This window comes from Sus scrofa, chromosome 13, assembly GCF_054392235.1.
Source record: "Sus scrofa isolate SSC_HxYL_T2T_F1_AM1 chromosome 13, Sscrofa_HxYL_maternal_Yorkshire_Landrace_v2.0, whole genome shotgun sequence".
NCBI classification, from domain to species: Eukaryota; Metazoa; Chordata; class Mammalia; order Artiodactyla; family Suidae; genus Sus; species Sus scrofa.
In genome coordinates, this window is record NC_139395.1 from 69,087,480 (window position 1) to 69,113,012 (window position 25,533).

General features: G+C 40.9%; 1 protein-coding gene across 1 annotated transcript in view; it reads left to right on the plus strand.

Annotated features, from left to right (window-relative positions):
• The window catches only part of GXYLT2 (glucoside xylosyltransferase 2), a 98,215-nt gene that overhangs the window by 50,551 nt on the left and 22,131 nt on the right, over positions 1-25,533 (plus strand). The window contains exons 4-5 of the mRNA XM_005669726.4: positions 19,889-20,140; positions 21,745-21,868. Of these exons, the coding sequence (XP_005669783.3) occupies positions 19,889-20,140; positions 21,745-21,868 (376 nt within the window). The remainder of the gene's footprint in view (positions 1-19,888; positions 20,141-21,744; positions 21,869-25,533) is intronic.

Below are 25,533 nucleotides of genomic sequence, written 5' to 3' on the forward strand. Positions count from 1 at the left end.
AGCCTTAATAAACTTAAAAAGACTGAAGCCATGCAAAATATGTTCTCTGACCACGATGGAACGAAATTAGAAGTCAGTAACAAAACAAAATTTGGGAAGGGCACAAATATATGAAAATTAAACACCACATTCCTAAATAACCAATGAACCAAGAAAAAATTATCAGGGAAATTCAAAGATGAATGAAAATGAAGATACAACATACCAAAACTTATGGGAGGTAGCTAAGGCAGTAGTTAGATTGAAATTTATAGTTGTAAGCTGCTACATGACAATTAAAGTTTTCAAATTAATAACTTAACCTTCGACCATGAGACACTTGAAAAAGAACAAATTAAATCAAAACAAGCAGAAGGAAATAATAAAGGTTAGAGTAAAAATTAATGAAATAAAGAATAGAAAAACAATAGTGGATAACAACAACAGTCTAAGAGAAAAATCTCTTGATTATAGTAAGGTTGTAGCATACAAGGTTAATATTTAAAAGTCAATCACTTTCCAGAGTTCCCTTTGTGGCTCAGCAAGTTAAGCCCAACTAGTATCCATGAAGACGCAGGTTCGATCTCTAGCTTCACTCAGTGGGTTAAGGATCTGGCATCACCACAAGCTGTGATGTAGGGCACAAATGCGGCTTGGATCTGGAGTTGCTGTGGCTGTGACATAGGCCAGCAGCTGCAGCTCTGATTCAGCCTTTAGCTTGGGAACTTACATATGTCACAGGTGCAGCCCTCCACACCCCCCAAAAAAGTCAATCACTTTCCTACATACCAGCAATAAAATACGGGGAATTTGAAATTAAAAACACAGTATCATTACATTAGAACTCCGCCCAAATTAAATACTTAGGTATAAATCTAACAAAATATATGCAAAGTCTCTATGTGGAAAACTACAATATTCTGATGAACGAAATCAAAGATGAACTAAGTAAATGAAGAAATATTCCACATTCATGGATAGATAGGAAGACTCGATATTGGTAAGGTATCCATTCTTCCCAACTTGATCTATAGATTCAATGCTATCCCAATCAAAATCCCTGTAATTTTATATTATGGATATGGAAAAGACTGATTCTAAAAGTTTATATGGAGATGCAAAAGACTCAGAATAGCCAACACGGTATTGAAAGAGAAGAACAAAGTTGGAGGACCCACACTACGCAACTTCAGGTTTGACTATAAAGCCACAGTAATTACTCTTAGTGTTCTACATTGTTTACTGTGAATGGGTAAATTGTATGATATGTAAGTAATATTTTACGAAAGCCATTACAAGAGAAAGTAAAAGAATGATGCCTAATAACTCTGTCATTAAAATCTTGGAGTAGACTATGTTTTGCTCAGTAGTGTTCATATGCTTCTCCCTAAACAATTATTTATATGGCTAGGAAAATAGGATATTCTGATTGGCTTGACTTAAGTTACATTCTCTCACCTGGGCGACAGGGACCAACTGTATCTGAACTATGTGGATTCAGTTTTTCCCCTGGAGATGGAGTTGCTCTTGGCAGAAGTTGGATGATGATAGGCTGGGGTGACCAAACAATAGATACCAATCTGACTTAAGAATGAATAATTCCATAACATCTCTTCTCAGGCCTTCTGAGAGGTCCTTTTACTCTGTTAAGGTGAGGAGTATATATAAACACAGAGAGGCCTTTAGAAAACTTAATCACCAGTATTGAGGAAGCATTTAATGGAGACAGAAATTAATTTGAGATATATAGAGGCAATGTAGTATAGTTGTTGAGCCCACAGGCTCTAAAGGCAGTCCAAGTATGTTCAGATCTTGCTTCTACTCCTCTACTTACTACTTTATAACCTAAAGAAATAATTCTATCTTGCCTCAATTTTCTTATTTGTAAAATGAAAATAAGAGAATAAAATTACCAACTCATAGCGTTGTGAACATTTAAATTAGTTAATGCACTGAACACCATTAGGAATGATGCCTGGCACACAATAAAGTGTTAGCTGCCATCCTTATTATTATTGCTGTTTTCGTGAGGACTGATGAGTAGCATGGAACTACTGAAACCATTAACTTCTTTCCCAAGAGGATAGTATCTTGGTTAACAGCAGCAAGATTTTTTTGGTCTAGTTGGCTAAGCTATAACCAACATTAAACAATTATAACATGCCCTAGCAGAGAACACTCCCATTATGATGTCAGACACATTGTAGGGAATTGTTTTTTTGACCTCACCATGATTACCATCTTAGTAGTTCTGGGATTATCAAGCTTGTGCTGAAGCATAGTCTAAGAATTGTGACTCAATACTGGTGATGGTTGGAGGAGAAGGAAGGAAGGTAGAAAAAAAGGAAGGAAGGGAAGGAGGGAGGAGGAGGATGGGTGAATGGATGCCTGAATGGATGGATTTATAACAAGGTCTTTGCCAAGTTCATCAAGGGATTGTAGGGAGGATTTGAAGATAACAGTGCTTATGAAGCGCTCAGACTTAAACCCAGTAAATGTTAGTTGGATTTGATTTTCCCCTACAAAGAAAAGGAAAATTTTCTTTAAAAACCAGTCCAATTCAAGTGAAGAGCTACAGTTCCTTGTGACACAGTGATCTTGTTTCCAGCAACACCCTAGCAGCAAGCACATCCTCTGGGGAGGCACCATCTGACTAAGAAACTGGACTCTGCTTTCGGTGAGAGTTGCCATGGTTAACAGGATGTCTACAGCCTACAAGAGAAGATAGTATATTCTTGCTGGCTGGGATTGCAACACCTGATAAGAGGAGGAAGCAAGCCAAAAGGGATGGAAGCAGATGGAAGATCTGAGAGGGCCATTATCTCAGAGCACCCCAGAGAAACGAGACACCTTTGGTAACGCAAGGCCTGTGGAAAATGTCCTGCATGCAATTTTAACAGTTGGCCCCACAGCTGAGATGATGAAATCACAGACGAAACACAAGCTTGATGAGCCAGAATTTTAGAAAACCATCCTGAACAAAGCCATCATTGATTTGCCCAACTCAGAGGCAATCTGAATCTTGTTTGCCTGGAGATCAAAGGTTAAACTGATCAGAAGAGTCTATTTCATTGATGGGAACATGCGTGAATATAGCCATGACATGGGTACAATCTGCTCTTTGTTAAAACTTCATAAAAATGAATATGTAAGTTATATGTCATTCCACAAGAGGGCACAGTAGAAGCAAAAATAAAAATTGATATACTTTAATTTTCTCCTGTACCACTGCATTTTAAGCTAACAATTTAGTGACCCTTAAAATCTCAAAAGTGTTTAAATGGTGGGTCACTATTTGATCTAGCGGTTATTATTTTCATACAAATTCCCAAAAACAAACAGGAAAAAAGATTACTATATAAGAATGATACTTTCCAACTATTCATAATTCTCTCTCCTATCTTAAACTATTTTAACATTATAAAGGGTATTTAAAAACATACAGCATTAAACAGAAATGCTTTCTTTGTCCTTTGTACATCCAAGATGAAAATATCCCAAAGGAAACAATTAGAAAGTATGTATAATGTGAATCCATTGGTATTTTTAAAGTTACAAAAGCATGAGTATTTGTGTACAATCATTCATATACACAAACATACATGCATCAATACTTATTGAGCCCCAACTATCGACTGGCCTTGGAAATATGATTGTCAATAAGATATCCAAATGTCCTGCTTTCACGAAGCTTACATCCTCCTCAGGGAAGAATGACATAAACAATTAAATTTAAGTTAATTTCAGGTAGCTATAAGAATAATAAAAAAAATAAAGCATTTAGAGAGTGGTGGGCAATGAGGTTCGCTGAGGAGTTAACAATTGAATTGAGATCTGAATTCCTGGCCTTGCAAAGATTGCATATATAGATAAGTGTAGAGAAAATGTCTGGGGTGATAATCACTGAACCATGATGACTAATTAATTCTTAAAAGTGAGGGTTGTGGGGACTTGGAGTCATGGCATGGTAGGGATAGGGAGAAAAACAGCAATGGAATTTCTTAGTCTGTGGATTCCCAAATTGTCCATATTTTCATAACACACAAGCATGGGTGTGTGTATTGTGTAATTTAGACCATTTTTTGAAATGGCAAACCAGTAAGAAGGAAAAAAAAATTAAGAGCTTTTCACAATTTCCAATACAAAGAAAAGGAAAACTTTCTTTGAAAACCAGTCCAATTCAAGTGATGAGCTACAGTTCCTTGTGACACAATGATCTTGTTTCTTGTGAATGATCTTTTCGCATACAGACACACCAGAATTTCAGAGTGATGGGAAATACTGGCCTTTTTCTGACCAGGTGTTCTGATTCTGGGTATGTTTACATTAATACAAACAGTAAATGTGGCAGTGATAATAGAGAAAAGGTTGATTGTACTGATCTATTTCTCTGCCACCTGTGTCCCTTCCTTCCTTTGTGCCACTCCTGTATTTTTGGATTTTGAATGCTACTCTCCTGTTGATTTTCAGCTGAGAGCCTACCCAGAGTTCCTGTTGTCTTCTTGTCAGATCAAGTTGCAACCCCTCAGCCTGGGGTTCAAGGCCCTTTGCATTCTGACCAAATTAATGTGTTATTTTTTAGCATTATTCCCAATCATGAATTCCCATTCCAGCCAGGCTTGTCTGCCACTATCCTCTCAAAATGCTGTTGGGCATCCCCTCCCACCCATACTGTTATGTGGGCACCAAGCCTCTCCACTCTCCCACCTCCAGCCTCACTTATTAAAATAATGACCAGTAATTCAAAACTCAGCCTAATACCCTAATAATTTAAGCTCAAAATAGTCTTTCCCCTTTAACAAATTATTTCTCAAAAGCACACGCAAAAGTTCCTGAAATCAGGTATCAATATGGATTTTTTGTTTGTTCGTTTTTTGCTTTTTAGGGCCAAACCCACGGCATATGGAGATTCCCAGGCTATGGGTCTAATCGGAGCTGTGGCTGCTGGCCTACACCACAGTTCATGACAATGCCAGATCCTTAACCCACTGAGCCAGGCCAGGGATTGAACCTGAAACCTCATGGTTCCTAGTCAGATTCGTTTCCACTGTGCCACAACGGGAGCTCTGATTCATTTTTTTAAAAACAGATGATAGGTAGAGAGAGAGAGATGAGCGATATGGGAGTATACAGTGGTTAGTGTACATGTATTTCCTAGAAATTGACTAAGAGAGGCTAGAAGCAGTGACACCCCGGTAGCAGTGAACATACCTTACAACCAGATCTTGGTTTCTAAATTCCATCCTCCAAAGAATGAAACCAGGGCTCCTTGGAGAATTTGTTGACTGTAGAGCTTAGGGCAGGGAAAGTACACGACAAGCATGGAGTGTCTTGTAAAGCTAGAAAGCTTAGTTTCTGTGCAAAAAGAAAAAAGAGAAAAAAAAGGAAGGGCATGCATATTGAAAGGGCACAGGAGCCAATCTAAAAGAGCAAACAGCTTGAGCAACAAAATAATGATAGTGTTTAAATTATAACCCCCCCAAAATAATTTTCCTGATTCCATACTGATATAAATGAGTAATTCAACAAGTAAATGTATGGGAGAAATGACAACTCTTTCTTACAGAAAAATTCAATTAATAGACGTAGAAATAAATGAGGGAAATATAAAATCACCATTAGAACACTACAGTACTAATTACTACAGGTAAAATCTACTAATGAGTACTAAAATTAAGAGAACTAAGTTTAAGCAGAAACAGGATATTTTCCTGGTTTCAAAGTGTCTTCTTGACAGTATTTAGTAATTACAGAGGGAAAATAATAAGTTTACTGTGGAGAATATTGGCAGATAGGACCTTAGCCAAGTGATCAAGGGTCACATAACCAGTAATACATTGCACCATCACATACACCCAGAGAGGGGCATACATGCAGAAAGGACACTTCACCTCTGTAGTATTTTTCCTGGTGGTGCATAACCTCAGTCTAATCATGAGAAAACACCCCAATTGAGAGACTTTGTACAAAATAGCTGACTAGTATTCTTCCAAAGTGTCAAGCTCATGAATAGACAAGGAAAGACTGAGGAATTGTCATGGATTGGAGGAAAGTATGGGCAGCTCAGTGCATGGTGAGATCCTCAAGTGGATTTTTGAACAGAAAAAAGACATTAGTAGAAAAATTGGTAAAATCAGAGTAATTCTATAGTTAACAGTATTGTACCAAAGTTAATCTCTTAGTTTTAATAAATGTTTGGTGGCTATGTAAAATATTAACACAAGAGAAACTCAGCCTTTTCTCAGCCTTTTTTTTTTTTTTTTTTTTGGACTTTTTGCAACTCTTCAATAAGTCTGAAATGGTCTCAGAGTAAAAGATTTAAAAGCACACATGGGAGTTCCCATCATGTCTCAGCAGGACCGAATCTGACTAGTATCCATGAGGATGCAGGTTCGATCCCTGGCCTCACTCAGTGGGTTAAGGATCCCGCATTGCTGGGAACTGTGGCATAGGTCGAAGATGCAGCTCGCATCTGGCATTGCTGTGGCTGTGGTGTAGACCAGCAGCTGCAGCTCCAATTAGACCCCTAGCCTGGGAACCTCCATATGCCATGTGCATGGCCTTAAAGAGATAAATAAATAAATAAATAATCACACGTGTATGTACATATGTGCACATTCTGAGGGTCCATGTCATACCTTATAATTCAGAATCTGGAAGTAGGGCTTGGGAGTCTGCATTTTAAACAAGTTTCTTAGATGATTCTCATGTAGACTGAAATTTAAGAACAATTGCTCTGACACAGCCGCCTCTATCATTCCCATTGTGAATATGTATGGTTATTGCTTTGTGTCAGATGGAAAACAACATGGTGGAGCAAAAGGAATGTGAGCTTTGGTGTCTAAGAACCCTCGTTTCATCCTATTGCTGTCATTTACTAGTGCTGAGGCATAATCGCTTACACAGACTGTGGCTTTCTTACTGTACAGATGAATTGTTGCTATTCTAATTATATTCAGCTCTCTTTGTTTTTCATACATGTGGGGGTTGTCTTCCCTTGGTTAAAAAAAAGAGAAGTAGGGAATTCCTATTGTGCCTCAGTGGAAAGGAATCTAACTAGTAACCATGAGGTTGCGGGTTCAATCCCTGGCCTTGCTCAGTGGTTAAGGATCCAGTGTTGCCAGGAGCTGTGGTGTAGGTCACAGACTTGGCTCAGATCTGGTGTTGCTATGGCTGTGGCTGTGGTGTAGGCCAGCGGCTGTAGCTCCAATTCGACCCCTAGCCTGGGAACCTCCATATGCTGTGGGTACAGCCCTAAAACGCCAAAAAAAGAGAGAGAAGTGTTTCTTTTTTCCTTCTTCGTGAAACCTGTCCTTTCCTCCTCTCTGTTTTCACCTCCTGCTTTAACCCTCTTTAAATATTTTTTCTTCTAGTAATAATCACTAATATCATTTACCAGAGATACCCCCTCTGGAATTCAGTTGTCCGTGAATCTAAATGGCTGTTTTTGACTTTACATCTGTTCTGTCCGTTCCCTCTTTCAGCTCCCTTTCCATTCCTTCAGTTTCTAGGGTCTTTTAAAAATGGTGGAGAGGTAAGGGAAGAATGGTTTACAATCTTAGTGACTTAGCTGTCCAATCAAGGGGCCTGAAGGGTGATGTACTGAACAACAGCAAGCAAAAGAATGATATTCAACATGGGAGGTGTTAGGCTGGTTTTCTCTTTGGAGACTTGGGTCTTTTTTTCTTCAATTATTCATAGACCTTTTCATTTCCCAGAACCCGTCCTTACTCCTGCAGTCAGCCTTGAAGCATATTTAACATTACAATGGTTCTGAGACAGTTCAGAAGTTGAATACCTTATTTTGTGTGAATATTTATTGGATGCCTAATATATTTACTAGCCATTGTATTAGGCATACAAACTTCAGAAGTTTATTGAACTCTGGACTTTCCTTTGTGGCCCAGGGGTAGCAATCCTGACTAGTATCCATGAGGATGTGGATTCAATCCCTGGCCTTGCTCAGTAGGTTAAGGATCCAGTGTTGCTGTGAGCTGTGGTATAGGTTGCAGGCATGGCTCAGCTCCCACATTGCTGCGGCTGTGGCGTAGACCTGCAGCTGCAGCTCTGATTCAACCCCTGGCCTGGGAACCTCCATATGCCACACGTCCAACCCCCCCCAAAAAAAGGAAACTTACTAGATCCAGAAAGTCCCTGCCCCTATGGGGCTTCTTCTACTTGGAGGAAGCAAGCAATAGGTGAGAAAATAATTTAACAAAAGGCCATTGGTTATGGACAGAAATAAGTATAGTGCTGTGAAGGAGAGACTGGAGGAAGAGAGGAAGGATGCTCTCAGGTAAACGTTTCTGAGAAGGTGACACCTGAGCTTTGATCTCCAAGATGAGCTGGGCATTCAAGAATGGTAAGTGGAAAGCTCTGCTTCACATCGAGGATGCTATTGGTAGCACTTTGCCACAGGCCTGGGAAGATGCTTGTCCTAAATCACAGCAGCTCCCTAGAGCTTAATCTCCAAACCCAAGGAAAGGAGGAGAAATGTGAAGTTACTACTAATTGACTTCTGTCAACACATACTATCTGAAGACATCATTCATTTTCACCCTGATCATAGTTTTGACACTTTCAGCAATGACCTAAAATGATAGCTCATAAACCTGGAAAACGACTAAAGCATCAGGGCTGCACATATTTTTCATAACCGATAAACCCACTGTTTTTCAGCAAATTTGAGCACCTTGAATGAAGTGAGTGAAAATATTCCAGAAGACAATTCCATTGTTAAGATAGTTTCTCATTTATGTTTTCTTTCTGAAAGCCAGAGGAGGGGGACTTATGTGTTCATTTCTATCTAAGCCTAGACTTAAGAACACCTCTGACAGAGGAAACCCTGGCCACAGGCAGGAAGGGAAGTAGGAGCTCATTTGCTCCCTTTAAGTTCATCTTGATTTTGCTTCCTATACTCTGTTGATTTTGACAGTAACTGAGCCATAATGAAAAGTTGAAGGCCCTAAAGCTGGAAGAACCTTAGGCTGTCTGAAGAGCTGAAAGATCACCACTGACAGGAACTAGGTTGCCCTTAGAGACAGAGCCTGTCCATCCTGCAGAGGCTTTTTGGGACCATGGTTCATGTGTAACACAGTGGAGTGAAGAGCCCTAAGAGGTGTAAAGATGAAAGTGGCATCCTCTAATGTAAATTCTTTTTTTCTTTTTCAGGCCGCACCTGAGGCATGTGGAGGTTCCCAGCTAGGAGATACAGCTGCCAGCCTACACCATAGCCACAATTCACAATCCAAGCCATGTCTGTGGCTGCACCACAGCTCATGGCAATGCCAGATCTCCAACCCACTGAGCAAGGCCAGGGATCCAACCCACATCATGGATACTGGTAGATTTGTTTCCACTGTGCCACAACAGGAACTCCTAATGTAAATTTTTTAAAAGCCCAGGTATTTCAGTCCTTCAGGAAGACGTATTCAGCCTAAATGGGTATGCACCTAATAACAGAGGGCCCAAATCTACAAAGCAAAACCATGCTTAGACAAATAGAGAAATAGACAAATCCGAACTCAGAGTTGGAGACTTCAGCACTCCTCTTTTAATAATCGTGTATTGGTGTGAAAATGAATGATGGCTCCCAAATCGTATTTGTTAATATAAATGAATTTATAGTGACTTCATATTTTCCCCTCTTTCTTTGTGTCTGAAGATGAAAAACTCCATAAAGCTCCTGTGATTAAAATAAGCAAACAGAAAATGAGTTAGGACTTAGAAATCCTTGACAACACTATCAACCAACTGACCTAATCAGCAGCTATAGAATTTATAGAATACTCCACCCCACAACTGCAAAATAAACATTCAACATTCACCAAGATAGAACATATGCTGGGCTATAAAACAAGTCTCAGTGCATTTGAGAGGGTTGTAATCATGCAAAGTATGCTTTCTGACTACAAGGAAATTAAAGTAGAAATGAGTAATAAAAAGATATCTGGAAAATCCCAAATGTTTGGGAATGAGGCAATACTCTTGTAAATAACCCATGGGTCAAAAAAGAAATCACAGTGGAGATTAAACATCCCTCTGGCTACTCTCTGAGGAATAAATTAGAGGAGGCAAGTATGAACACTAGGAGACCTAGAATTCTGGAAAAGTGCATTGGATGGACCTTTCCAGAATTCTAAGGGAGCTGCAGTGTTGCCTTGGACTCAGAATGAGGCTGTGGAAAGAGAGAAAAATGACAGATTCAGATTTTGGAGGAAGAGCATATGGGGCTTGCTGAGGTTCGGATGTAGGCATCCAAAGGAAGATTTCTGGTCATGTCATATTCCATATTTCCATTGCTCTTAGGATCAGGTCCACATTGGTCAGCATATCTCTTGATGGAGCCCCTGCCCACTTTGCTGGCCTAATCTCTTAACCACTCCTGGCTCCTGGCCGTCCCACTTGTAAGCTCTGGCTCCACCAAACAGCTTGCCATCTACCCCTGTGCATTGTCCTCTCCTGGTCACTGGGCCTTTACACATCCCATTCCATTTATCTCCAACACTCTTTGCCTTGCTCTTCACTTACTTATCTCTTGGCTTAGATGTCATTTCTTCTGGGAAGCCTTCCCCGTTTCCACTCTAGAACAGTTTAGGAGCACTGTTGTGTTTTTCTACTATCCCTACCATTAGCCATGCCTTTCTTTGCTTTGCCTTTTACCTGTCTCTTCCACTAAAGCTCCCTGAGAACCGAGAATATCTCATTTTTTACTACTACTAGTATTATTGCTACAGTACTGCTACAACTACTACTGTTGTTGTTGCTAGTACTATTGCTAGTACTGCTGCTGCTGCTAGTTCTACTAGTAGTGCTGCTACTAGTTCTACTACTGTTGCTGCTGCTAGTGCTACTAGCAATACTGTAGCGAGTACTACTAGTAGTACTGTTACTAGTACTGCTGCTAGTACTACCAGTAGTCCTGCTATCAGTACTGCTACTAGTGCTGCTGGTGCTCCTATAGTTACCGGCTGAGAGTCAAAGAACCAGCCCTTGTGAGAGTGAGACGATGAGAATGTCATGTAGCATTTATTCAGTCCTTACTGTATGTACAGAGGCTTCCCACACATTATTTCATTTAATCATCCTGGCAGCACTCTAAAGTGAAATGACCAGTCGCACCTACAAGTTAAAGAAACTAAGGCTGAGAAAGCTTAAAGCAGCTTGCCCAAGGCCACAGTCAGTAGTGTACGCAGAATCTAAATGCAGGAAGTTAGATTTCAAACCCAGAGCTTTCTACCACAAAGTTGTGCTGTCCAATCAGAACAAGCTGGGAGCAAAATGACCTTGAAGGAGAGATAGTGGTCCCTGATCATCTTGCTGCCCATGGCGACCCTTGGTCCTTACTTAAAGCAGAGAGTCAGGGTTCCCTGAGGCAGCTGCCCAGGTTGGGGTGGTGAATGGAGCGGGGGCAGCATCATATACAAGTAGCTATTGTTTGCTGCCTCTTTTCCCCTTTCTCTAAGAAAACAAAGGCCTCATTTCTACTGCTGACTAATTTCCATAAGGGAATTAGAATGGCTAATTTTATATCCTTTCAGTAAATATTCCTCTGCCCATTAGAACATATCCACAGTGATCCTCTTCAAATTAATACCAGCAATAATTGTTGCAGAATTAGCCTCCAGAGATGCAATATTATAGGAACAGTGGGGTTTTTTCTGGTCTTTTGTTTTCCCAGATAAAAAGTAAAAAAGGCCTGTGTTCTTGTTTTCAGTTGAAGTACTAAGTGGATTATGGTATTAGAAAGGTTCAAAAACTTCCATTTTTCTGTGCTTGACTTTGACTATATAAAAGATGTTTTGTGATCGACACAAGCTTTGAAGTGCCATGGGCTTTGATGCAAATGGTAAAGAATTACATTTGACACTTTCAAAGGAAAAGCATAGAGACTTCTTATAGTAACAACCTGGCTATTTACTGAATGCTTACTAGGTACCAGCCACTGTACTGAGTTCCTTGTGTGTTTTATTTCACAGGGTGATTGTGACGACCTGGGGACAGGGGAGGTGGTAGAGATCTTGCTTTCCACTTTGTACAAATTAGGAACCGAGGAGCTTGTCCAGAGTCACAGGGCTCATGATGCCAGGATTTGAACTCAGGAATGCCAGACTCAGGATTCCGAAGGATTGTCCTCTATCCCAACTCTGAGATGTACGATTAGGACGATTTGGTGTCTGTTTGGAAATATTATCTACATACCATGAAGAGCCCACCAAAATGCTATATGCTTAGTTTAACAAACTCACACCTGTGTGACCGCTGTTGTGGTCCACAACTAGACGTAGAAATCACTGTCAGTGCATCCCTTCCCAGGCCCACATGGGCTTCTTTATATTTCAGGAAGAGCAGAAGCAGAGGAAGAGGGAGGGAGGGAGACTTCAGCAGCTGCAGACTCTGATACAAATGTGCAAGGGCCAGACAGGTAACTCAGGAATGACACACATCAGATGCAATCTCAGTTAAAGGTGATCCCAGCATACCTGCTGCTCAGGTTAAAACCATGGAGTTGCCCTTAACTCTTCCCTCTTTGCCCATTCTGCCTCCAGTCTGTTGGGGAAATCCTGTTGGCTCTATTTCAAACTATATTAAGGATTCAAGCATTCTCATCCCCAGGTTGTTATCACCTGGACCAGGCCACCAACACATCTCAGGTAAATTATTAAAATAGTGTCCTGATATTATTAAAATAGGGTCCCTGCTTCTGCTGGGCACCCCAGTCATCTTAACGCAGCATCCGAAGTGATCCTATAATCTAAGGCAGACCATGTCTCTTTTAAAAGCCTTTCAATGGCTACCATATCCCTTAGAGTAAAAACTGAAGTTCTTTCAAAGCAGTGAATGAAGTGACCAGCCCACTCACCATTCTGTCCTCATCTCCAGCTCTTCTCATTGCTTGCTGTGGTGCAGCTGCCCTAGCCTGCTGCCCTTCTGAGCATGGTGAAGCCATGCCCCCATTATTTCTGCCTGCCCTCCTCCTTCTCAGCAAGGCCCTTCCAACGGCCCTATTTAAAATCACAAACCCAGAGTTCCCGTCATGGCTCAGCTATTAACGAACCTGACTAGCATCCATAGGACTCGGGTTCAATCCCTGGCCTCATTCAGTGGGTTAAGGATCTGGTGTTGCCATGAGCTGTGGTGTAGGTTGCAGATATGGTTCGGATCCGATGTTGCTGTGGCTGTGGTACAGGCTGGTAGCTGTAACTCCAACTGGACCCCTAGCCTGGGAACCTCCATATGCTGCAGGTGTGGCCCTAAAAAGACAAAAAGACCAAAAAAAAAAAAAAAAAAAAATGCAAATCCAGAGTTCCTGATGTGGCTCAATGGGTTAAGAACCCAACTAGTGTCCACAAGGATATGGGTTCAATCCCTGGCCTCATTCAATGGGTTATGGTTCCAGTGTTGCCACAGGCTGTGGTGTAGGCCAGCAGCTGCTGCTCCAGTTCAACCCCTAGCCCAAGAACTTCCATATACCGCAGGTGTGGCCTTAAAAAGAAAAAAGAAAATTTAAAAAATAATAATAATAAAATAAAAGCGTAAATCCCTCCCAACCTAGAACCCCTGTCCCTTCCCAGGTTTATTTTTCACCTACTTCTCTACTATATAATCAATATATTTATCTTGCTTATTGTCTGACTCCCTCATGAGGACAGATATTGTCTGCCTTGGTCATTGCCGGTTACACCTGGCACCTAGTGGATGCTCCATAAATATTTATTATATGAATGAACTGAGAACATGGTGGGGGGGGGCAGGGGTGGCTGTGGCCAAACACACTAGTAGATTTTTCCCATACAGGATGCAGGCTATTCTTTGTAGATAGATAGATAGATAGATAGATAGATAGATAGATAGGGATAGATTTATATATATATATATATATATATATAAAATGATTTTTTTTTCATTATAGCTGGTTTACAGTGTTCTGTCAATTTTATGCTATACAGCATGGTGACCCAGTTGCACATACATGTATAGATTCTTTTTTCTCACTTAATCATTCCCCATCATAAGTGACTAGACATAGTTACCAGTGCTACACAGCAGGATCCCATTGCTAATCCATTCCAAAGGCAATAGTCTGCATCTATTAACCCCAAGTTCCCAATCCATCCTGCTCCCTCCCCTCCCCCTTGGCAGCCATGAGTCTATTCTCCAAGTCTATGATTTTCTTTTTTTTTTATATAATGATTTTTATTTTTTTTTCATTAAAGGATACAGACTATTCTTTTTTTTTTTTTTTTTTTTTAATTTTCCCACTGTACAGCAAGGGGGTCAGGTTATCCTTAGATGTATACATTGCAGTTACAGTTTTTTCCCCCACCCTTTCTTCTGTTGCAACATGAGTATCTAGACATAGTTCTCAATGCTATTCAGCAGGATCTCCTTGTAAATCTATTCTAAGTTGTGTCTGATAAGCCCAAGCTACCGATCCCTCCCACTCCCTCCCCCTCCCATCAGGCAACCACAAGTCTCTTCTCCAAGTCCATGATTTTCTTTTCTGAGGAGATGTTCATTTGTGCTGGATATTAGATTCCAGTTATAAGTGATATCATATGGTATTTGTCTTTGTCTTTCTGGCTCATTTCACTGAGTATGAGATTCTCTAGTTCCATCCATGTTGCTGCAAATGACATTATGTCATCCTTGCCTGAGTTATAGATTTTTCAAAAGAAGACAGAAATATTTGGATATTATTATGAAATCTCCAGTTTTTAAAAATGTGGCAACTCATTCAAAAATGTCAAATCACTGTATATTTTAAAAATCCAAAGTTCCCACTGTGGCGCAGTGTGTTAAGAATCCAACTGCAGCAGCTCGGGTTGCTGCAGAGGCATGGGTTCAAACCCTAACCCTGTGCAGTTGTTTAAATGATCTGGCATTGCTGCAACTGCAGTATGAGTTGCAGCTGCAGCTCAGATTCATTCCTTCTCCCAGTAACTTCCATATGCCACGGGTGTAGCCATTTAAAAAAAAAAAAAAAATCCATCCATGGGCTGAATTCATCCATTCAGGTCCTACTTTGTAATCTGTAGTTTAGGTTGAATTGGACTTTCCACCTTAATGAAAGACTTGCAGCTTACCAAAAGCAGCAGCTATGTATTCATGGATGTTTTTCTTCCTTGTTCTTCAATCCCAGTCAGGAAGTGTGTCTCAGAATCAAACCCCATCAGGGAATGGATTAGGTCTGGTTCTGGAGGAGGACTGTGTAAAGGGCCTGCTGTCCTGAGGGTTCTGATCTGGGGCCTGTGTGGTGGTATCTAGTAGAAACCAGCGCTGTTATTCATGTATCCCTCTATGCTTGTTGCTTGCCTTCCATACATGTATCACCGTCTGCCACCAGGCTAGATGCCACAACCAGCCCACCAGGCAAGACTGGCAGGAAATTTGGAACTAAAACGAGTTGTTAGACCAGGACCGTGGGAGGTCTTTCAGCTCCCTAGAGTCTGATCATCCGCTGTGCTGGCAGAGATGAGGGGAAAGAGGGCCCCCTTACCTTGCTGGTTGGAGCCTAAATTTACGCACGTCTAGGATGTAGCTTGGGAAGATCTGTCACATTCACACATGCATGTATTCTTTGACTAGGGAATTACATTTTAATGAGGATACACTTTTATATATTTGAAGTGAATTAAGAGGATTTTTTTCATTGTGACATCGTTTGTAATTAACAAAAGGTTGAAAAGAACCTAAATGTTCTATAGTAAGTGGCTAGATAAATTGTGGAAGTTCCATACAATGGAATGCTGTACAGACATGAAAAATAAATAAAACCTATATGTACTGGAAGTTCTCTTGTGGTGCAGTAGGTTAAGGATCTGGCATTGTCACTGCAGTGGGTCAGGTCACTGCTGTAGTGCAGGTTTAATCCCTGGCCTGGGAAATTCCATATGCCACAAGTGCCGCCAAAAAAAAAAAAATATGTATGTAGTGATATGGAAAGCCCTCCTATATTTATTTTTTGGGTTAATAAAAAAGTAAGCAGGCTGGTGACATTTGTGTGCCCTCTATTGCCATTTGTGGTGTAAAAGAGGGAATTGTGTATGCACGACTGATTTTTCTTATGTGCGTGAAATATCTGTGGCACAACACAGAGCAGTCCAATAACATGGGCACCCCTTAGAACAGGACTTGGTGATAGAAACACAGGAAAATTAACTTTTCAGGGAATTAATTTTTTTTTCTTTTTTGTCCTCCCTGAATATGGAGTCCCTAGGCCAGGGATCAGATCCAAGCCTCATTTGCAACCTACACTGCAGCTGCGGCACTGCTGGACCTTAACCCACTGTGCCAGGCCTGGGGATCAAACCTGTGTCCAGTGCTCCAGAGATGCCACTGATCCCATTGTGTCACAGTGGGAACTCCAATGTTTTTATTTTTGAAACATGTAAATATTTACTAAGTTAAAAATAAAAAGAAATGCCATATTATGGGTTTAAAATTTTCCCTAAAAATAACCCATTGTAGTGTTGTTTATTTGTTTGTTTGTTTTGTCTTTTTAGGGCCTCACGTGAAGTTCCCAGGCTAGGTGTCTAATCAGAGCTGTAGCTGCCAGCCTATGCCACCGCCACAGCAATGCCAGATCCGAGCCACAGCTGTGACCTACACCAGAGCTCATGGCAACGCTGGATCCTTAACCCGCTGAGCGAGGCCAGGGATAGAACCTGTGTCCTCATAGATACTAGTTTCTGCTGAGTCACTATAGGAACTCCTCAGAATCGTTTCCGCTGAGCCACGATAGGGACTCCCTGTAGTGTTGTTTATGATAGTAAAAAAAGAAAAGTGGAAGAAATTTGCATATCAAATAAGGGAATATTAGTTCGATGAAAATGTTAACATTATTTAAGTTTGTTCTGATATTATAAATTTTTGATAATATTTTTTGTCTTTTGTCTTTCCTGTTTGAAGATATTGCCTGTAGCTTTGTAATGGAATGCCTCCATCCTAGGAAATTTTAGGTTTTCCTTTTCCAGATCTTTCTCCAGGTCTTTTTTTTTTTTTTCTTTTTTGTTTTGATGAAGGGCAGTAACTTTTATTTTATAGAAGAAAGTCAAGAGTTCCGTCATGGCTCAATGGTTAATGAATCCAACTAGTAACTATGAGGTTGCGGGTTCCATCCCTGGCCTTGCTCAGTGGGTTAAGCATCTGACGTTGCCGTGAGCTGTGGTGTAAGTTACAGACACGACTTGGATCCTGGGTTGCTGTGGCTCTGGCGTAGGCTGGCAGCTACAGCTCTGATTAGACACCTAGCTTGGGAACCTCCATATGCTTTATGGGAAGCAGCCCTAGAAAAAGCGAAAAGACAAAAAAAAAAAAAAAAAAAGTGATAATTTTAACAATAATTAAGACCAAGGAAAAAATTAATCAAGTTATACAGCTTGAATTTTGGAGCTAGATGTCCACATAACCTTTAACTTATAAAAACATTAATATCATATGATTTCATTCAAGGCTTAGATAATCAGCCATAAAGAGAAATGTGTTTTCTTTCACATGGGTTGAAATAGCTTTCTTGTCTACTCTGATTCTGTAATTATAAATTAGCTTTTTAGTGAAACACTGTGCAGTCTTTTATTCTGTTAAACACATTCTAGAAAGTGACTTTTTTGGAGTTCCCATCATGGTTCAGCAATAATGAACCTGACTAGTATCCATGAGGATATGGGTTCACTCCCAGGCCTCACTCAGTGGGTTAAGGATCCAATGTTGCTATGAGCTGTGGTGTAGGTCACAGACAAGGCTTGGATCCCAGGTTGCTGTGGCTGTGGTGTAGGCTGGCAGCTGTAGCTCCAATTCGACTCCTAGCCTGGGAACCTCCATATGCTGTAGGTTCGGCTGTAAAAATACAAGAAAAAAAAGAGAGAGAGAGAGACTTGATCATGTTATAACCTTATTAGCCAAACTCCAGCAATTCTTAGTATTATTTGACACACTTGCTTGGACAGAACACTTTTCCATGCATTAGTTTTCCTTCGAAGTAAAATAAGATTGGCATGATGTTGAGTTCTTCAGAGGGTCTTCAGCATACAAACCATCAAAACTGCATTTATATGTGATACATAACTTGTATCGTAATTGTGTCTTTTACTAATACTTTTGTCCAGAGTTTGCCCTTTCTCCACAGCACTCTGGAGCTGTGATTAAAAAAGAAAAAAATTCAGGAGTTCCCTTGTGTTAGGGATGTTAAGGATCTGGCATTGTCACTGCAGTAGCTCAGATCACTGTATGGTATGGTTTGATTCCTGGCCCAGGGAACTTCCACATGGCTCTGGGCGTGGCCCCCTCCTCTAAAAAGAAAAGAAAAATTCAGCAGACTGGTGCTAATCTTTGTTAAAGTTTTTACCTTTCCATGGCTAAAGAGGAAAAAAGAAGTATAATGTGGTAGATTTTTTTGTTGTTGTTTAAATATGTGTATTCAGTTTAAAGAATTCATCGTAATTCTGGAATTAGGATCTCTAAATTGTTTAGATGGATGTTAAGATAATCTCCTTGTATGATGTGGTAGATGATCATTATTGACTTGTAATTTCATTTGATTGACTTGTAAATTCCATTCCTCTAGTAAATGGGGAAGGGAAGGTACGTCCTGCAGCTAATTGTGTAAATGTGGACATCTCCATGATGCCCATAACTCCATGATGTCCATGTCCATTCATTTGAAATGTTGGGATCCCAGTGGAATGTTGTCTTAGCTGGCCATAACAAAATACCACGTCTGGGTGGCTTGAACCACAAAAATATATTTTCTGGAGGCTAAAAGTCTGAGAATCCTATCTCGAGGGTTCACCCTCAGGACCCCATCTAATCCCAGTTAGCTCCCAAAGACCCCATCTCCAAATACCATCACACTGGGGGTTAGGACTTCAATGTAGGAATTTTGGAAAGACACAGATCTTAAGTGCATTACAAATATTGTTAGGATTTTAGGATGATGATCCTTCCTTGGTTAACCTACCTCTAAATTTGGGGAACAATGGCAAAACAAGGCAAATCACACTATTCTGACTAAGGCTTTAAAGCCTCAAACCCCAGAGCAAAACTCTGGTAAGCTAAACATTTAGCATAGGAGAACTTATTTACTCAAGGTGGATGCCTCATATGATCTACAACAGAGGTAGATGAACATACCCCGTAAGGCAAAAATGGTTTTCGTGTTTCCACTAGTTGAAAAAAAATCAAAAAAATGTTTCTCCGCACCTGAAAAATATATGAAATTATGATTTTAGTGTACTTAAAGTTTTATAGGAACCCAGCCATGCTCATTTGTTTGTATATTGTCCGGGGCTGTTTTGATGCTGCAACAGCCGAGTAATTGTAACAGAGCCCAATATATTTTCTCTCTGGCCCTTTAGAGTGAAATGTTAGCCAGTCTGCAGACAAAGCAGGCCAGTGACTCACTTTGCCTATTCCCAAGTCTAAATCATAGCTGAAAATATAACTCCAAAAAGATGCAGAGCCATATCCATCAACACTAGAAAAAAAGAATCCACAGACAAGAGCATTTACTTTAAAGCCTGGTTTAAAGATTGTCCACTTCAAGGGATCTAATGCCAGCCCTAGCTGTTCCAAGAAATAACTGAAAGAGAAAGACTGATGATCTCATTGGAAGATGGAAGAAGAAAGCCACAGTCATTTGCTGATGTTTGTATTCCTTGGGGAGTTCAACCCTTACCAAATATAGTCCAGGGTCTTGGAATTGGACCAAACTGAATCAAGATTGTTCTTCCTTTGAGTCTCTGCCCTTTGACACTTATCTATAAAGTCCAAGGAGAAGGGAGGAATGGGGGCTAAGAGTGGTACACTTTCTAAGATTAACATTATTCAATGACACTGATTGACCTATCAGGTCACTTTCTGTTGTTCTGACTTGCTTTGTTTTCTCCCTCCTCGCCCAATACGCACAAAGGTGATTTTAAAGGATGTGGACTCCCTTCTTTATGTGGACACTGACGTTCTCTTTCTGAGACCTGTCGATGACATCTGGAAGCTTCTGAGGCAGTTTAATTCCACGCAGCTTGCAGCCATGGCCCCTGAGCACGAGATCCCCAAGATCGGCTGGTACAGCCGCTTTGCCCGGCACCCTTTCTATGGCTCTGCGGGAGTAAACTCAGGAGTCATGCTGATGAACCTGACTCGGATAAGAAGTGCACAGTTCAAGGTAAGGAAGTATGTTATACCTCCTTGTTTAAACACTGGGACTTTGTATTCTCAGCAGTGATGTTCCTGGAGTGTCAGTGTGCTGCTTTTGGAAGTAGGTGGCTTATAGGTGAAACGGGAAGAGCCAGGGAAGAGAAAGGACTTTGGAAAGTTATGGAATATTTGTTGGTTTAGGAAAACCCCAGGTGATTATGGAATTCCAGGCTTCTGTAGTGTTACTATTCAGGAATATTATGTGGCATTTTTCTGAATTCCATGCTTAAACCCTGTGTGAATATCAAGCTTCAAAAACCATGGACAACTTCTTGGAATTATCCAAGGATATATTTACATCAATATACAGAGAAAAATGTACAGAGCTGTTCTTGGCATCCTCTTTTATCCTAGCAAAAAACTGGAAAAACTTATCTGAATATCAGTAGAGAACAAATATTTAAAAAGTATCTTCCCATTACAAAGAATTAGGTAAATCTATAAGTGAGATAAGATCTCTTAAAAATATTAATTGAAAAACTTAAAATGCAACAAAGCATAATACCATAGAGTGTGATCCCTTTTGTGCCTTAGAAACTTCCACAAGAAGTTTTTTTTTTTAACGTTTGTATGCTATTTGAATATTTTAGTCTGAGTATGTTTGCCTTTTGTCTTTTTTTTTAACGTTTTTTTTTTTAACGTTTGTATGCTATTTGAATATTTTAGTCTGAGTATGTTTGCCTTTTGTCTTTTTTTAAATGGCCTCACATGGACATTCCTGGGCCAGGGATTGAATCTAAGCCGCAGCTTTGACCTACGCAGCAACTGTGGCAATGGCAGATCCTTTAAACCATTGTGCTGGGCCATGGATTGAACTCTCGTACCTCTGCAATGACTCGAGCCTTTGCAGTCAGATTATTTTATTATTTTGCTTTTTTTCATTAGGGCTGCATCCGCAGCATATGGAGGTTCCCAGGTTGAGTCAGAACTATAGCTGCCAGCCTAGGCCACAGCCACAGCAACACGGAATCCAAGCAGCATCGGCAACCTATACCACAGTTCATGGCCATGCTGGATCTGAGACCCACTGAGTGAGGCCAGGGATCAAATCCGCATCCTCATGGATGCTAGTCAGATTTTGTTTCTGCTGTGCCAGAGAAAGAACTTCTGCGGTCGGATTCTTAACTCACTGCACCACAACGGTAACTCCTCTTTTTCCTTCTTTTTTTTTTTTTTTGCTTTTATTTTAAAAGTAAATAGTTATTGTAAGATAAGGATATTTTTTCTTAAGATAGCTTAATTATGTTATCTGTATTTTATTCCTTCACTTTAGAGGCAGGAATTAAGCATAATAAAGAGAGATTCAATTTGGGGCATGGTTTTCTGAGCCTTAGGCCCAGCTACCAGTTCCTGGTCCAACTGGTGTCCATGTGTACACCTATATAATCTGCAGCCCTAGATTTGCTTTGTTCCAAGCCTTGAGGCCAGCAGGACCCCTCCTCTAATTTATTTCATGTTCCTTCTATGGGGCAGGGTGGGGGTTCAAGGGAGAACAAGTGCCTCTGACTTGACGGTCAGTGAACAAGATGCATAGCTGTGCCTTAGCCACTCTGATGGTTTTCTCTTTTCCAGAATAGCATGATTCCAACAGGCTTGGCTTGGGAGGACATGCTGTACCCTCTGTACCAGAAGTACAAGAATGCCATCACATGGGGAGACCAGGACTTATTAAATATTATTTTTTATTTCAACCCAGGTAGGTTCTCCTTTGAGAATGCCGTGGGTGGACTCCTCCACCCACCTCCCCACCCAGAGCACATTCTAGCCCTGGGCCACCCTTGATGAAGTTTGAATGGTGACTGTGTCCCTTGTAAAGTGTGCCCTTTCATCCGCCCCCGGGGTCTCACACAGGCGGTCCTTGCACTCCTGACACAAAAGGCCAAATGTTGAAACCTCCAACGCGCGCTTCATTTTCCAAGGGTATCTTTTAGATCTGGCCACGCCTTTCTTCTGAGAAGTACACGCCAAACCAATGGGCGGCCCAGAACTAAATGCAAACGTTATTATCTAGGCTCAAGACCCTACAGAGCCTGAACAATGGCTAGGCTGCAGGGAATTGCTTCTTGGAATCCCTACAGTTAAGTGACTTGTTCAAGGGTAAAAGGGTCTAGAATAAGGATACCCACATCCCTTTCTTTTCATCTTGGGCAAAATAAAGTCTTCTTTATTGTTAAGTCAGTGATCTGGTGGAATTGGGAAAGGAAGGGAGATGGAAATTTCTCGTCTTTTTTCTTTAAATTTTATTGGTGTGTAGTTGATTCACAATGTTGTATGAGTCAGGGGACACAGCAAAGTGAATCAGTCATATGTATAAATATATCCATTCTTTTTTCTCGTATAGGTTATTACAAACCATTGAGTAGATTTTCCTGTGCTATGCAGTTGGTCCTCGTTAATCATCCACTTTATAAAGCGGTGTGTCTGTGGACTTCCCGTGTGGCTCTCAACATAAAGCAGTGTGTCTGTTTTTATATTGACACCTAAAGCTAAAAACGGTCCTTCTTTCATCTTTTCTAAAACCTTATTTAATGTTATGAAAATCAAAAGCATGTTTTTTTTTTTTTTCCTTTGAAAAAGATCTCTGGGGATGGGCAGAGGGAAGTAGTCCTCACCCTGATCTACTCAAGCCTCTCCTTTTTCTTTAAAAATCCTGAAATAGAGATTCCTGTTTATAAAGACTTCTGTGTATGGTAGCTTATTACCTTAGAAGCACCTACTCTGTACCTTTGTTTTTTAACAATATTCGGAAATAAATTCAGAAATAAAACCTCACCTCATATGCCTTTGGATCAAAAAGGAGCAAATCCTGGAAAAGGAAAAAAGCAGACTGGTTTGAAATTCATTTCAAGGAAAGATTCTTAGTCCTAATTGATTAGATGACAGGAATGTCTTGGCTATTTGCCTGTGGCATGTTTTAATCCATTTCTCTCTGATAGCAACAGGGATTTTAAAGCCTGTATTTCCTACTCTTTCTTTCTCTCTCCCTTTCTCTCTCTTTCTTTCTTTCTCCCTCCCTCCCTCTCTCTTTCTCTCTCTTCCTTCCTTTTTGTCTTTTTAGGGCCACACCTGAAGCATATGGAAGTTCCCAGGCTAGGGGTCAAATTGGAGCTGCAGCTGCCGGCCTACACCACAGCTCACAGCAACACCAGATCCTTAATCCACTGAGCAAGGCCAGGGATCAGATCTGCTTCTTCTTGGGTACTAGTCGGGTTCATTACTCACTGAGCTGCAATGGGAACTCCACCTAATTTTTCAAGTAGATTTCATCTTTTTTAAATCTAGGTGTAGTGTATTGATTAGGATTCTTGACTGCAAATACAAGAGCTCTAGAGTTAGTCTAAGCACAAAGGATACTTTCTTTTTAAAAGGTGACTTTATTTATTTATTTGGCTTTTTGTCTTTTCAGGGCCACACCCGCAGCATATGGAGGTTCCCAGGCTAGGGGTCTAATCGGAGCTGTAGCCACTGGCCTGCGCCACAGCCACAGCAATGCCAGATCCAAGCCGTGTCTTCGACCTACTCCACAGTTCACAGCAACACCGGATCCTTAACCCACTGAACGAGGCCAGGGATCAAACACGCCACCTCATGTTTCCTAGTTGAATTTGTTTCCACTGCACCATGACAGGAACTCCTAAGAGGCAACTTTTAAAAAAAAAGTTTTTATAAACTTTTTTTTTTTTAGTTTTCCATAGAAACCTAAGGCGGTAAGTCCAGCAGGCTGGGCCCAGGACCTGAAGTAGGAAAGGTTAAAGGATAAGCAATCCAGGCTGGGCTTTTCTTCTCCCACTGAGCTGTTGATTCCTCTCTTTGAAGATTCTCATTCTGTGCTCAGAGTACCAAGGTTTTATAGCCCAGGTCCAGCCACACAGAAAGACTTACTTCATCCCAGTTCCACATTCCCAGGGGAGAAACCAGATACTGCCAGCGTGGGCCCACAGTGATGTGGGAGCAGGAGCTAAAGAGTAGTGGCTGACGTTTGATTATGTACTGTCAGGTGCTCTTCTGAACATTACCTCACAACAACCCTGAGAATAGAATCCTCACTTTAAAGACAAAGGTACCAAGGGAAAGAGAGTTAAATAATCTGCAGTCGAGCTAATGCATGCCAGAGCAAGGGAACAAACCCAGGCCACTCCAACTTCACCTCTGTGTGTGGGGAGGGGGGGGAAGGTCTCAGAGCCAGGAGGTGGGAGGGTGGATCCTGGACTGCTGGACAGGCATCCCCAACTGTGCCTCTCCCCCTCATTATTTCTGTCCTTTCAATATTGCATTTTTCCTTTCTTGTTGTATGGCTAAAACCCTCTTCCATAAGCCTATCTCTTTGTATTCCCAAACTGAGAAATTCAGAAGATTCACACAATTGCCTTCTCACAAACCCTCTTAGCCTGTTGCAGATTATTTGAGAATTTGATCAGTGAATAAATAATACTCAGAGGTGGTTCCAAGCAGCTCTGAAATTAGACACAAGCCCCTTGTCTTTAATTAGGGCTGAAAACCAACTGAGTTGGATGGTGTCACACTGCCCCGTCTTAGATCCTCTGAGTACAGGGATATTATAAAATAATTACAAAGTTGTTCTGAAGCCTGAGTCTGAGCAGTAGCAAGTATAGCAGAATTTCCTAACTTTAGGTCAGTATTAGTTAACACCTTGATTGTTCTTCATATGGCCTGCCTTTGATCTTTTGTACTTTATCCAGGGACTTCATAAAACATGAGCTCTTTGACCTGAAATCCAGTGAGAGCCATCACATTGAAAGCCTTTTCTTTGTTTTATTGATGGTGAGCACTTTCTCTAAATCAGAACAAACTATATTTGAAAAAAAAAAAATCTGAGTTCCCGTCATGGCTCATTGGTAACAATTTCAACTAGTATCTGCGAGGACATGGGTTCGATCCCTGGCCTCGCTCATTCGGTTAAGGATCCAAGTGGCTATGAGCTGTGGTGTAGGTCACAGACGTGGCATGGATCTGGTGTTGCTGTGGCTGTGATATAGGCCAGCAGCTGCAGCTCCAATTCACCCCTAGCCTGGGAACTTCCATATGCTGTAGGTGCGGCTCCCCGCCACAAAAAAAAATTGTCACCTTTATCCCTGGGAAGGAGAGAGGGAGAGAAGATTGGCCCCAACCCAGGAGATAAACATGCTTATTGTTTTGATTCTTTGGGTTGCCATGGGTGAAGCAATACACACAAAACCTGAGACCTGAGCCCATGTCTAGAATGTTTTTATTATTACAGCCTCCCCTAGCCAATAACATTGCTTTTAAAATGTGTTTAAAAGTCATTAGCTCAAAAATGTTGTAAAACTGTTTCTATAATTAGATAGTAAATGCCTGTGGGTGTGTAATTGCCCTGCTGGG